General features: G+C 45.1%; 7 protein-coding genes across 7 annotated transcripts in view; 3 read left to right on the top strand and 4 right to left on the bottom strand.

The window, feature by feature from the left end:
* M431DRAFT_510937 (hypothetical protein) overlaps positions 1–319 on the bottom strand; it is a gene marked incomplete at its 5' end in the record, with an annotated part of 780 nt that extends 461 nt beyond the window's left edge. Inside the window, 2 exons of the mRNA XM_024919567.1 lie at positions 101–250; positions 316–319. Coding sequence (XP_024771471.1) covers positions 101–250; positions 316–319 — 154 coding nt within the window. The remainder of the gene's footprint in view (positions 1–100; positions 251–315) is intronic.
* Positions 320–2,567: 2,248 nt separating this feature from the next.
* Positions 2,568–3,728, bottom strand: M431DRAFT_498065 (hypothetical protein; the record flags this gene model as incomplete). The annotated part of the gene is made up of 3 exons (XM_024917662.1): positions 2,568–2,871; positions 2,927–3,400; positions 3,460–3,728. 3 exons carry the CDS (start codon positions 3,726–3,728, stop codon positions 2,568–2,570), a joined length of 1,047 nt encoding a protein of 348 aa, XP_024771470.1.
* Positions 3,729–5,049: 1,321 nt separating this feature from the next.
* M431DRAFT_227022 (hypothetical protein) lies at positions 5,050–6,225 on the bottom strand. Its single transcript, XM_024913617.1, has 2 exons — positions 5,824–6,225; positions 5,050–5,740 (listed from the first exon to the last, which is right to left on the bottom strand). The coding sequence occupies exons 1-2, from the start codon at positions 6,084–6,086 to the stop codon at positions 5,410–5,412; spliced, it is 594 nt and encodes a 197-aa protein (XP_024771469.1). The 5' UTR covers positions 6,087–6,225; the 3' UTR covers positions 5,050–5,409.
* A 104-nt stretch (positions 6,226–6,329) lies between these two features.
* Positions 6,330–7,206, bottom strand: M431DRAFT_522755 (hypothetical protein). Its single transcript, XM_024920516.1, has 2 exons — positions 7,181–7,206; positions 6,330–7,123 (listed from the first exon to the last, which is right to left on the bottom strand). The coding sequence occupies exon 2, from the start codon at positions 7,086–7,088 to the stop codon at positions 6,366–6,368; it is 723 nt and encodes a 240-aa protein (XP_024771468.1). The 5' UTR covers positions 7,089–7,123; positions 7,181–7,206; the 3' UTR covers positions 6,330–6,365.
* A 161-nt stretch (positions 7,207–7,367) lies between these two features.
* On the top strand, positions 7,368–9,274 carry M431DRAFT_510934 (hypothetical protein). The gene is made up of 5 exons (XM_024919566.1): positions 7,368–7,565; positions 7,617–8,102; positions 8,163–8,462; positions 8,516–8,696; positions 8,754–9,274. Exons 1-5 carry the CDS (start codon positions 7,422–7,424, stop codon positions 8,885–8,887), a joined length of 1,245 nt encoding a protein of 414 aa, XP_024771467.1. The 5' UTR covers positions 7,368–7,421; the 3' UTR covers positions 8,888–9,274.
* Positions 9,275–9,988: 714 nt separating this feature from the next.
* Positions 9,989–11,062, top strand: M431DRAFT_18995 (hypothetical protein; the record flags this gene model as incomplete). The annotated part of the gene is made up of 2 exons (XM_024913194.1): positions 9,989–10,403; positions 10,566–11,062. The coding sequence occupies 2 exons, from the start codon at positions 9,989–9,991 to the stop codon at positions 11,060–11,062; spliced, it is 912 nt and encodes a 303-aa protein (XP_024771466.1).
* Positions 11,063–11,140: 78 nt separating this feature from the next.
* On the top strand, positions 11,141–11,616 carry M431DRAFT_226973 (hypothetical protein). The gene has a single exon (XM_024913616.1). It carries the CDS (start codon positions 11,314–11,316, stop codon positions 11,554–11,556), a length of 243 nt encoding a protein of 80 aa, XP_024771465.1. The 5' UTR covers positions 11,141–11,313; the 3' UTR covers positions 11,557–11,616.
* Positions 11,617–12,193: the final 577 nt, after the last annotated feature.

Below are 12,193 nucleotides of genomic sequence, written 5' to 3'. Positions count from 1 at the left end.
CAGTGAGAAGAAACAGCGAGAAGAAACATTAATGTGAAAAAACAGCGAGAAGAAACAGCGAGAAGAAACAAGAATGTGAAAAAACAGCGAGAAGACATACTGTTGCGTCGAATTCTCTTCTTCGGGCACATTTTGGCAATATGGTCTGGCTCCAAGCAGTTGTAGCACCTTTTTCCTTTGTGCGGATTGTCTGTGATCTTGAGGCCTTCCATTTGGTTAATGGCGTCGTCAGATGGTTGTTGTTCGGTAGCTGTTCTAGAGTGTTAGTGCGCTGCAGCAAATGGAAAACAAGGCTGAACATGATGTTACTCTTACCCATTGTGAAATTTTTTTTGGAAAAAAAAAAAAAAAAAACTTTTGACGGAGCATCTATATTTCATCAGTTCATGTCCACACAGACATTCACTTGCATGTAGGTGTGGAAGATGGGAGATGAGAGAAAGGTGAATGAGGCTGAAGAGGATGGTGGAGTGGGAGCAGAAGAGCTGGCATCTTCTACTGGGGGAGTGGAAGTGGAAGACAAGATGCTGGTGAAGTGGAAGTGGAAGATGCTCATCGAAGTGAAGAGCAAGAGGAAAGGGAACAGGAAGTAGAAGATGCTCATCAAAGTAAAGAGCAAGAGGAAAGGGAAGAGGAACAAGAGCAGATATGATGGAATATGAGGCATGGGGCGCTTGGGAGTGAACTTACGGAAATGTTGTGCGCATGAGGAAAGGAAAAAAAAGAAGAGAAGAGAGAAGAGAGAAGAGAAGAATAAATAGTTATGCAATGGCTGGCAGTCACGGGGGGTCACATGATGGGGGTTGAGTTGAACTGAGGCAGGTGCAGCTGTCAGGCAGGTGCACGCATCAGAGAAGTCATATCATTAGCTACAGGTACCTAGGTATATTGTAAAGACTGTCTAACAATAACACGTTGCCAATCCTAGACACTGACATTGGCGTTGCCAGGACAAGCCAGCATAGTACAGCGAAAAAAGAGAACCCAGAAAGACGGCCAGGCCAGCGGCAGCATCTCCAAGGACAACTAGGCCAGCGGCAGCATCCATATAGACAGCATCTCCAGGGCCAGCAGCTCCAAGGACAACCAGGCCAGCGGCAGTATCTCCAGAGACAGTATCCCCAGGGCCAGCAGCTCCAAGGACAACCAGGCCAGCAACTCCAGAGATTAATATAACCACGGAGAAAGGACATACATAAACAAACATACCAGGGGGAAGACTTACCGATCATAAGATATACCATTAGATCAAACATCATTTAGTTATTAATATTAATTCTTCTGCTCAGTTAGTAAACTAATCTCATAACAGGAGAATACTCATCTTTACTCAGGGTCCATACCCATCTCTATAACTCAAGAGATCAGGAACAGAAATCATCTGTTATATATTGATAAAAACTTACCGTTGTAAAATACTCTTTGGGATACTCTGCTCCAACAAAACCAGAACGCCTGATCCAATCTCGTGGTGTGCGGAATCTGGAAGTTGTTCCAATTGCGAGAAGAGAAGGAGATGCCGAATTTTTGTCCTCTATATCAACTTCATTCAACGCATCGCGCGTTTCGGGAGAAGCGGTGTCGTGTTTTTGGAGATGCCTTGGAGCTGACAATCTTACATCAGCAGATATGAATTCTATAACGAGAAGAGCATACCTGAGGTAGCAAGCAGGCGGATAACAATCTCCCGTTTCTCTACCATCGCCTATTTGGCATCGGAATCGATTGCTCGTGAAGTTGCTATATCATCTCGATACTCCTCTGTCTGATCCCCATGTCAGCTCCATCAGAGGATGACAGATTGTAAAATAACTTATCTGAAGAATGGGCAGACAGACTGGATATAAATGCCTGCATATCTGCCATCGATATCAAGATGGGACCGCTCAGAGGACGGTTGCAAAAACTGGAAAACGCACAGGCGTTACCTGAGATCTGCTCTCGGTAGGCGATAGGTAGGAAAACCCTGCCTTTTTGCAACTCTGTGTTCAGACTGATTCCAGGACTCGCTCCCTGCATGGTCGACTGCAGCTGACCGCTCAAGATATCACAATCGCTTGTTATTATAGGGCTCAGCATCAACATCCTCCATCTAGTGTCGCTAGCATAGCATAAAAGTTTCTTGTCGAATATCGTGTTGCCAAGATCGATGAGTGCTTGCGGAGTAGACTGCAGCTTCGATAGCTAGGACGCTGTAACATCACAAACACCGAGTGCTAGGGAGAAAACCAAGGTGATGCCGGTATGATCGAGATGCCGTAGCGGGGCAGCTTAGACAATGGGAAGGTAGCGGCTGGGTGGTGGTATCGCTTGCTCACTTTGGAATCAGCGTCCCTTTATCAAGGGCCTGCTGTAAAATAAAGGCTTACAGAATGGACTACGATGGTCACTACTAGAATTTCATATGCCCCAATTTCATTGAGTAGGGGCCATTGAGAAATTAATCACTGCTGGCGAAATACATTGGTATATAATAAATTGGGATATTATATATTTAGAAAGGGGGAATGCAGAGGCAAACCGCTTCCAAGCTTGTCTTCCCGTCGTTGTAAAAGTCATACTCTGCTCTACATAAAATACACATTGTGATCAATAAATAAAAAGCTGCCATCATACCGAGGGACCATCCATAATCTCTCATCTCCGATGTCTGGTAAACCGATAATATGCCGCTCCTCTTCTAGATCGTAGATGTCAACGTCTAGCAGGAACTCTTTGGCTTCATTGCCGCTTCTTGGAACTGCAAACTGGACGATGGCAAATAGATGTCGGGATACCGCTCGAGAGTGGATAAATAAAGCCATAATACGCGCGTATGAGGATCTAGTCGCAATAAAATCCCCTAGCTGAAAGCAAATACGCTCGGTACGCCTGTGGAAGATGAGCGGTGGAGCAAGAGAAGAGGCATGCAGAATCATCATCTTACCTGGTTGCAAAAGACACTTTGCGGGACCACTGGATCATGCCTGATTCAAGGTGTGGAAAAACAGACTGGCCGTAACTCTTTTTATATGCCTCTTCTAGCTTATGGCAAAACTCGTGCTCTTCACCGAGGCCTCTCGTGCTTCGCATGCCAATGAGGGGATCTCGAACAGAATCTTGCTTGCTATATAGAACTCGGTGAAGCGCTATCGGATCTTTGTGTTTTAAATCGCTAATCAGCTCGATTTCGGATGTTTCTTCGATATTGTTTTCATCTTCTCCTGGTCGCGGGTTGAGTGATTTGCAAAGCGTTGGGCAGCCGCGTAAGATTATAGAGAAGAGTTCGTGGCACTCTGGGTTTGTTATAGCAAAACAGCCGTTAAGTAGAAAAGAGACAGTAAGCCGATAATTTTCTCTATGGATCAGAGTTGCTGCAGCATTATGGAAGTTGGTGTGTAAAATATCGGCCTTAAATTCTCTATTGTAAAAAAATTAGTTGTCGTATCTGACGGCCGCTATTGGGAAGCGGTATATTACCTGTGTTTATCCTCTCCTAATAATGTAAACACCATATTGCAACCGCCGTATTCCATTGCCACTTCTTTCAGATGAAGGCCAATATGCATATTCGGCAAACCTTTCTTCTCTGATAGAGGTTGCCTTGCGGATGCTTCCGTGTTTCTTGCGTCTGCTGCTCCGGAAGCTATTGTACTTGGCGCTCTGGATGGCGTCGACGCCTCTTCGAAACCAGTTTGCGTATTGCTACCACCACTAAACTGAGATGAAGCTGCGATAGAATGTCGCATGAGGCGCTGAGATGGAGTTGGGGCGGATCGCTGCGCTGGCTTGTTCTTATTACCTGCTCACGAAGTTAATGAGTGCTTTGGGATTACTTGAGGATGGAGAGAACTTGCGTGTGCGACTTTTGGACGCAATGGCACAAGCTTGAATTAAAAACTGAATCGCCCGCCTGCCAGCGATAACTTGTTCTTGAAACTGGTCCAGCTGTGAGTATGAAAGGGGGCCGCAGACGGTAAGTGTAGATTTCGCAAACGTCCAGCAAGCAACGATAATCCACTCGACACAGGTAAAGGTGGCAGCATCGTGGGTAAATGAACTGAAATCAAAAAATTACTCGGCGATTTAAGAAAAAACTAAATAGAATTCTGGCTTAATATGTTTTTGCTGAAGCCAAATGCGCAGAAACACAGGAAGAATTATTAAACCTTGTGCAAGCTCTTGCATCCTCTAAGATTTGAGATGTCGTGATGGTGATTGCAAGCGCTTCTATCCCGGTGGAAATGTAAATGAGCGAAAGTCGTTTGTAAAACTGGTGCATGCTTTAGTTGTTAAAATACATGGATCGTCAAATATAAGTGTAAATAATAATTTCGCAAGACCTTGATACTCAGAGTGTGCTGCATCAACAGGCCGGCCTCTGATCAAATCAATTGACGGTGCCAACACATCTGTAGAAGTTCTTGTTACCCAAAGCCCGATATTTAATAATACTTTTTACTTACCAAGACTATTCATTAGTTCCCAGTCGTCGTGAAGCCCGAGATCTTTTAATTTCTCTTTCTTATCTTTCTTCAGGCGCATTTGTTTTATGCACTCGACATCATTCCGAGTTTGCTCAGCGTAACGACCAAATTCAACTATATTAAAGTTGAGGTTTGATCTCTGCTTGGACGACACGAGACAATACCGACATCCCATTGTAGCTCTTGGACCAAGGCATCCCGCAAGCTGTTGCTGTTGTGGCATGTCGCCAATAAAGCTGGCGATAAATGAGCAGACGAATATAGTTTCACCATTGATCTCCAGATCTATGCCCCGATCAAGTTCTGAGATGTGTCCTAAGCTCTGGACTATATGGGCAAGCTGGGACCTAAATGGACCAAGTGTTAACGTAATAAGACTTCTACGTTAGTTGCGAAATAATCTCTCGATAAACTGCGGTATTAAATAAAATCCCATTATTGAGCGGTACATGTTTCTGAATAAGCCAAATGCATCCACAAACAGGTGAAATGGCATTAATATCATTTCAGGATTGGTAAATCGGCTTTTGAGATACTCGCGGCCTAAGTTTTGTATTTCTTTCTCAGCGCGCAGCGGCGTCGTGAGCTTCACAGGCCGATATTTGTTTAAAGATCGCGTGTAGAAATATCGAACCGTATACCTTTGCGAAAGAGGAGAAATACTGCCTGTAGGATCGAAGTTGTAATCAAGATATACATTATGTAGGCGACCTTGAATTTGTGTAGGTTCCAGGAGATGGGTTGCATCATTAATGACAACAAATTCGACCTGGTCGCCTAACGTTTGCGAAAACCTTACCCCAGCGGTTGCGAAATCGCTAGCATCCTCCGGCAATGACGTTGTGGGATAAACTTCTTGGATCCGAATAATTTGTCTCCCAAGGTAATTATTTTGTCTTGCCTCTGAAGTATGGTCCAGGCCACACCAAATCACTCGCCCGTATTAAATGTCAGCGCTACCAGCATCTGTAGCAGACCAAGTGACAAAATCCGATGGCCAGATTGGTTCTCCTGTACTGTCGCGAATACAGTGACCTGATGTTGTTCGTATTGACTCTCCCCACCACCTTGCTTGCCATGGTTCGGTAATTTTGCCATCAGTGTAAATGGCCATTCCTCTGTAAAGAAGATTTCGATTGATCGGCGAACTGAGAAAAACCCGAAGAATGGTTTTCACATCGAACACTAAGACATCTTCCTTCAACTTGCCTCTGGTTGGTAAAACATCTGGGTTAAGGTCGACAGTACGTTGGCGAAGCGTAAGTAATGGAAGGCTGCGATCAAATCTCTGCTTCAGCGTGTCTTTCCATAACGGCAATTAGTGCAATTCGTTAATGTCTTGAGCCAACTTCAATACCTCGCATAAACTTCGATGGCCATGTCTGGAGATGCCGTTTTGTTCTTCCCATAGATGAAGTGCCGTCTCAAAGGCAGACAAGGTTGGTAGTGTAGGCGAGTATCTGACCTCAGTTGTACCGTCGTCGATGGGAGTATACTCGTGAGGTAAGGGCAATTGAGCCGCCTGTCGAAATTGCCGCGGCTCACAGAGTCGGTGTTGAGGCTGGGGAGAGCTAGCTTGAGGCTCGAGGGGCGGATAAAGAGGCCGTCGACAGCTTCCATGCGCCAAGCGGCACAAACAGACTGACTAAAACGGGAAAAAAGGATCGAAGCGAAGAAAAAGAAAAAGGAAGAGCGGCAGCAGGCGAGTCGCGATGATGCCCTGCCGATGCGATGGGGAGGGTTGATTGGCGAAAAGAGGAGAGATTTGGTTGGTTTTGGTGAGGGTAAAGGAGAAGTGGCAGGTCACCTCGCATTAACTGCCAGACTATTACCTAGTAGGTACCTTCGTTAGCAGCAACAGCCCACTTACTGCACTGCACTGGTCCAGTGAATTGGTCGTCAACAAAAGACACTTGGAAGCAATTGATTCGTTTTAGGTAACTGAGAAAATTGCATATCGTTAATATTCTCAAAATCAACCTCATCAGCATCCAATAGTGTAATAACATCCTCATCGTGATCATATAGTAGGGGGATGTTGGCATCGGACAAGCGCTCTGATGTATTATTTTGCATGCCAATTGCCTCCTGAGACGCCGGTAGATCGGGTATTACATCCTCTGCTGGCTCACTCATTTCACGGTCACTGGAAACCTGGACATGGCGAGTGTTATTTCGCAATATATTGTTGACGACATCTAGAGTGTTATGGGGATCATCCTGCGCCTGGTATTGAAGAAATGTCTCGTCGTCTAGGTCATTAAGGCCACCGCCAGTAACGTTGCGAAATCCCCCCACAGGCGTAACCAGAGAAACTGTGTCATCTACCCAATGCATAATGCGTCTTCTTGTCGTTTGCGTCGCCGTCTGGATATTTCGCAACGCAGACGCAGTCAGAGATTGTGCCGTTGCCTGTGTCGGGGATCCAGCTGCTTCCGGGCTGCTTGCGGCATTTTGCAACCCATCATCGTAAATCCCCTGATCGCCATTACTCGCTGTGTCAATCTCGCTCTCTCTGCGGCCTTGCTCACGCCTCCGCTGCGCCCAGCCTTCGAAGTCCGCTGGGTTATCTCGCACAAAGGGAATGTCGATATTTGGAGTTTTGTAATTTCGCCGCGGCATTGTGATCGAGTGATGCTGCTAGATTTCCTGGCTGCCTATTTCAGAGTCAGTAAGTCGATTGTAAAAGAAAAGGAGAAAGTATGGGCAAGTACTCGTTCTATTCTTCGTGGTGAGAAGGTGTTTGTGCGTTAATGAGGAGGGGAACATTTTCTAAAGCTGAGATAAAATTTTAGTGGGTCGCTGAACTCCACAGGCTTATCGATAGCCCCCAGCAGTGACGGCACTGGCAAGCATGTGAACGCTGCCAGATGCATTTAGAAGTTGCACCTTCCTCCTGCACCAACACCAAGCTGCCCTGCCCAAAATGGTATTTCCAACTTCGGCAAAACTATCATGTCTTTCTCTTCTTACATCTCTTCGCAATCTACTCAGACGGTCGCACGCACTCCTACCAGATCGATAATGGAGCCAGGCGAGAACAACGAGCACAGGCGGCAAAAGAAGAGCAAACCAAGCAGCCAAAACCGCACACCACGGGTAAGCAAGCCCCAAAGATAATTTCGCAACCTTACTAACTCTCAGAGACAGCCGTCCCAAGGCAGCAATCCCAAAAGACGCCCCAGCCATTTTGATGATGATCTCGGACAGCAGGACCATGGCAGTACCCCCAAGACACGCCCCGGCCATTTTGATGATGATCTGGGACAGCCGTCCCATGGCAGTAATCCCAAGAGACGCCCCGGCCATTTTGATGATGATCTAGGACAGCCGCCCCATGGCAACAATCCCGAAAGACGCCTCAGCCATTCTGTCGCTACAGATCTATTTAATGCCATGCTACCGACGCAATTCCGCATTTCAGACAGCCTCATCAATGATGGACAATCCATTAACCAAACCCAAGAGCAATCAGCCCAGCCAAGACCTTCATCTAACGCTCAGATGTTTGGAGATGAGTCAAACATTGACCCTGGGTTAAATAATGAGGCTGTTGTTGAGACTCAGAGCGAGGATGAGGATAGTGATGATGATTTGGAGGAGATACCAGCGCCAGTCACAAATCATAACCGACGTGTGAGTGAAACTGACTATCTTATTATATGATCCTCCTACTAAACTATTTCGCAACCATAGAAACGGTCTGCTCCTGATCCAACAACAGAGGATGTGATCCCGATCCCCCATGTCAAGCGAAAGAGCCGAAAAGAAATGAGCGACTGGAATGAGGATCTTGAAAAAACGTTCAAGCAGTTTGAAGTTAGCTGCAGAGTCGGGATGTTATGTCGGCTCAACCGTGATTTTGAGGAGGACGCCATAAACTTTCACTTTCAGCACATCAAAGGAACGGACCGCCAATATGTCCTGCAGGATGCGCGTCAGAAGTGTGCAAACAATATTAACACCTGGAGATGCCGCGCTATGGATAAGCATGAAGTAAGTGTTTCGCAAATAGCCATCTCTCTCTTGCAGACTCTTATACAACACAGGATTATCTCAAAGAACTTCGCAAGAGGTCAACGCTTCTGGATGGAGAGAAAGACGTTGTTAGAGTCCAAGCACATCTTGCAGAACAATACACCCTGGATACGTTCATAACGGTTTTTCAATTCGTCAGTAGCAAGGTCGACTTCAAAAAGTCATCTAAGAAGGTCCTCCGGTGGTGCAAAAGTATGTCTCTAAAGCCCCGTTGCGAAATTTTATTTTCTCATTTTCTAACGCACGCAGTGATCTTTTGCTACATGGGGGCTCAGATTAAGCTTGCACAGGATGTAGAACGCGGCAAACTTGATGACCCCAATGATGACTACACTCGTGCGGCCATCCAGGAAAAGCTTCGACTGTTTTCAAGAGAGGAATAGATTCAGGTACACGTTCCAAGGTCAGCAGAGGTGGCATTGTTTCCCGCCAGAGCTCCACAGAACAAGCGGAGACGCGTGGAGATTAAGGAATCAACGGTATACATACCGGATTGGTCGGAGGATGATGAATCTTTGGACGGTTAATGCGTTATGTTATATTCATGGATGGGCGTGGGATGATTATGGAGCTTATGTCTTGGAGTTTTTCTATGCTATTTGACTGGGGATGGTGAATCATGGTACGGGAAAGATCTGTATATTACATTGTTTTTATCTTTTTCTTTTTTCACAATCGCTCAGCTTAACAAGAGCGTCTAATGTAATAAGTCAGGCCATAGATTAGGATGCCTGCTATATATTATGCTGGGAATAAACTTGATCCATGCAGTTGCATCTATTTCTCAACATCATACGTATAGTCTACGAGTCTCTCACTTAGAATTTATTATAGAAATATATTTGGCCATGATGAAGCTTCTCCTATCTCTTATATTTGTAGTATCTTGGTATGGCGCTTTGCTTTCTTCAATATAATACAACCGTCGTACGGCATCTCCTGAATCAGATATAGTGCCATCAAAAGCTGTTACTGAAACCATCGCCAGATATTTTGCAATCAACAGTCTATTTTATTATTTGCTGCACAGCTGGCCGCCGGATCATAAAGTGTAGGAGCCTCAGGCATTTCGCATTTTTGCTCTGCAACTTCAAACTCTCTCCGCCTGCGCCTCTTCATTTTAAACTTCTCCTCTCCACCACCTCATCAACACAGCGAATTAATTTCGCATCGCCGCCTACGCCAGCCACAGCGCGCTTTATTATAATAAAAGCGCAGGATCTTATAATTTAATATTAATTCTACTCATCGGAGCTTTTCTCTTGTTCTTTTCTCTTCAAGTTTGCTACTTTCTCCTCGTGCGTTCTTGGCGCTTTGGTGTTAAGCTGGAGTTGGGATATTATTTTCAGCAACGTGCTACAAACTACAAGGTAATGGCCGCATTACGCTCCTGGATCAGAATTCTTCTGCAAGACTTGATCAAAGATTATCCCTCATCTTCCTCTATATGAATTTCACAACGTGCTAATGTAGTACATCTACAGATGGCGCCATCTAAGCCTGAGCCTACTACGGCTAAGAAGACTGCGGCAAAGCGGACGCCCATTGCGAAGAAAGCGATTTCCAAGCCTAACTCAAAGAAATATTTCAGCGCAAACGACGGAATATATCGTTCTTTTGTCAGGGCATGCAAGAATGGCATCGAAGATTCTGAAAAGGGCCCAACGGCCACTCAACTTGCTGGCGCACTACTCGGAATGGAAGATCTCAGCGAAGAATACTTACCTACCGAATGGAAGGACTATGCAGAAGCAAACCCAGAGATTGCGCGAACCATACGGCGCACAGTTGCAGAACTTAGGACACCAGAGGGGGAAAAGTTTGGGGTAGAGCTCAAAGACGCTGATGTGAAAATGGACAAGTATCTCATTATCAGCAACCCAGACTATGGAGCGGCGGGTATGTTGGATCCTTCGCTGAGATCGCATTCAAAGAAAGGACAACATGCAACTAAGAAAGGAGAAACAAAGAAAGTAACCAGGCCAAAGTTACCATCCTCCAGGAAGAAGAAAACGGAGCAACCAAAAGGCGAACAGAAAGAAGCGTCTGATAATCTTTCAGATGTCGAAGATAGTGAAGTCAGTGGCAAGGATGATGAAGTTGATGGCAAAATCGATGAGGACGCCCGCCTTCGAGAATTGGAAGAGCGAAAATCTCGATTTAGGCTATTAATAATGGCAGCAGATGCCGAATCCTCAGTTGCAAAATCGCCTTCTCCAATCAATCACCAGGAAGCAGCCTCGCAGACCGGAGAACATGGTACGGAGACCATTCATCTTGATGAGAATGCTCATCCCACGATGACAGATGTTCCACCAGGTTGGGAAGATTATGCCGATATATTTACATCAGATTATAACCAGGGCAACAATATTAACGACACTGGTCACCACAATCTGCTTGATCCTGTTTTTCAGCGGGTACCTGGACATGAGCAGGAGGAGCCTGAGCGTGAAGTCGGACAAGATATTGCGATTAATCCAGCGCTGGATATTGGACACGAAGAGGTGAACACTACGCTCAATGGTGAAGCTAATGTTGAACCTCATATGGAATAATGGAATGAAAAGAGAATACTCATCTTATAATGCCAACTGTTCTCATATACATTCTCATATACATTCTCATCACGAGTTCTTGATGTTGTCGCCGCTTTGGCCGACTACTATCAGCTTAGGGAAGAAGCCGTTCCGTGACGCCCCTATAAGCATTTCTTTTTTTTTTCGCAATCTAGGGATTTACTACTCGGCCACATAAATATTTGCTTCTGGTTCTGGCATCGAGAGTTTGGAGTTTATTAATTCGCTGGATGATTTTACAGCACCTTTTCTATTTGCGCGATCTGGGAGCATGGCCTACGCTGCCATTTATGCACAACATGTGCCACCAAAGTTTTATTAAATGCTATTTCGCAATCTCGCACAGTTCTACAATCGGTTTATGGTCTATCTGGAGCATGCACAAGGAATGGGACAATGGGAGATGGAAAGGAGTTTGGCCGCCGCCATTGCGACATGGGATTTTATATGGTTTTGCAACAGAGCTTTATTAATTTCGCTTTGATCTATAGGTTACGTTTATTTAAGAGCTTGCTTTCTTTTCTACATTCAGAACTTCGCTATATAAATACAAATCATTGCGCTTAGATTGTAAAATGTGCCACCGTGTATTAGATGATGCACTGGTATTATATGTCTTATACGCCATGGAGAATTTGGTTTGACTGGAATGTTCTGGGATATGTACTCCTTTACAGCGCTGGATCTTGTAATGATGTAAGGGTGGACATATATTGATGAGAGAAATCTGTTTACTTGAAAAATAATCTATCTGCTGAGTGAAAGATTTCCCTGCGTGGTAAAAATATTTTTTTCTATTAAAACTTATGTTCTGTTGGGACATGTGCGGCGCGTGAACATCTCTTGTTTTTGGACAGGATTTTGCAACTGACACCTCTTTACCAGCGACATTGATTAAGCAAGCGGCAGGTAGTCTTTTGCATAAGAACTATACGCGCAGTATCTTTTCGTATACTGACACTATACTAAATTTGCACTTCTTTTAGTATAAAGAAGATACTTGCACTAAACTTGTTTTACCGCTATCGACAGGCCATGAAAGGGCGCGAACAGATTTTTCCGCGTCTAACTATTGTACAAGCCCTGTCCAGAAACCCCCCCCCCCCCGCG

Source organism: Trichoderma harzianum (assembly GCF_003025095.1).
Source record: "Trichoderma harzianum CBS 226.95 unplaced genomic scaffold M431scaffold_11, whole genome shotgun sequence".
In the NCBI taxonomy this organism is placed as follows: domain Eukaryota; kingdom Fungi; phylum Ascomycota; class Sordariomycetes; order Hypocreales; family Hypocreaceae; genus Trichoderma; species Trichoderma harzianum.
This window is presented reverse-complemented; position numbering and strand designations above follow the sequence as displayed.

What these genes read in the sequence shown, in the direction of transcription:
- M431DRAFT_227022 (XM_024913617.1), bottom strand. Translation starts at nt 6,086, where the DNA reads ATGGAAGCTGTCGACGGCCTCTTTATCCGCCCCTCGAGCCTCAAGCTA. An exon ending in GCCATCGAAGTTTATGCGAG is followed by an intron (nt 5,741 to 5,823) that starts GTATTGAAGTTG and finishes ATTTGATCGCAG; the next exon opens with CCTTCCATTACTTACGCTTC.
- M431DRAFT_522755 (XM_024920516.1), bottom strand. Translation starts at nt 7,088, where the DNA reads ATGCCGCGGCGAAATTACAAAACTCCAAATATCGACATTCCCTTTGTG.
- M431DRAFT_510934 (XM_024919566.1), top strand. Translation starts at nt 7,422, where the DNA reads ATGTCTTTCTCTTCTTACATCTCTTCGCAATCTACTCAGACGGTCGCA. An exon ending in GCCAAAACCGCACACCACGG is followed by an intron (nt 7,566 to 7,616) that starts GTAAGCAAGCCC and finishes TCTCAGAGACAG; the next exon opens with CCGTCCCAAGGCAGCAATCC. An exon ending in TCACAAATCATAACCGACGT is followed by an intron (nt 8,103 to 8,162) that starts GTGAGTGAAACT and finishes TCGCAACCATAG; the next exon opens with AAACGGTCTGCTCCTGATCC.
- M431DRAFT_226973 (XM_024913616.1), top strand. Translation starts at nt 11,314, where the DNA reads ATGATTTTACAGCACCTTTTCTATTTGCGCGATCTGGGAGCATGGCCT.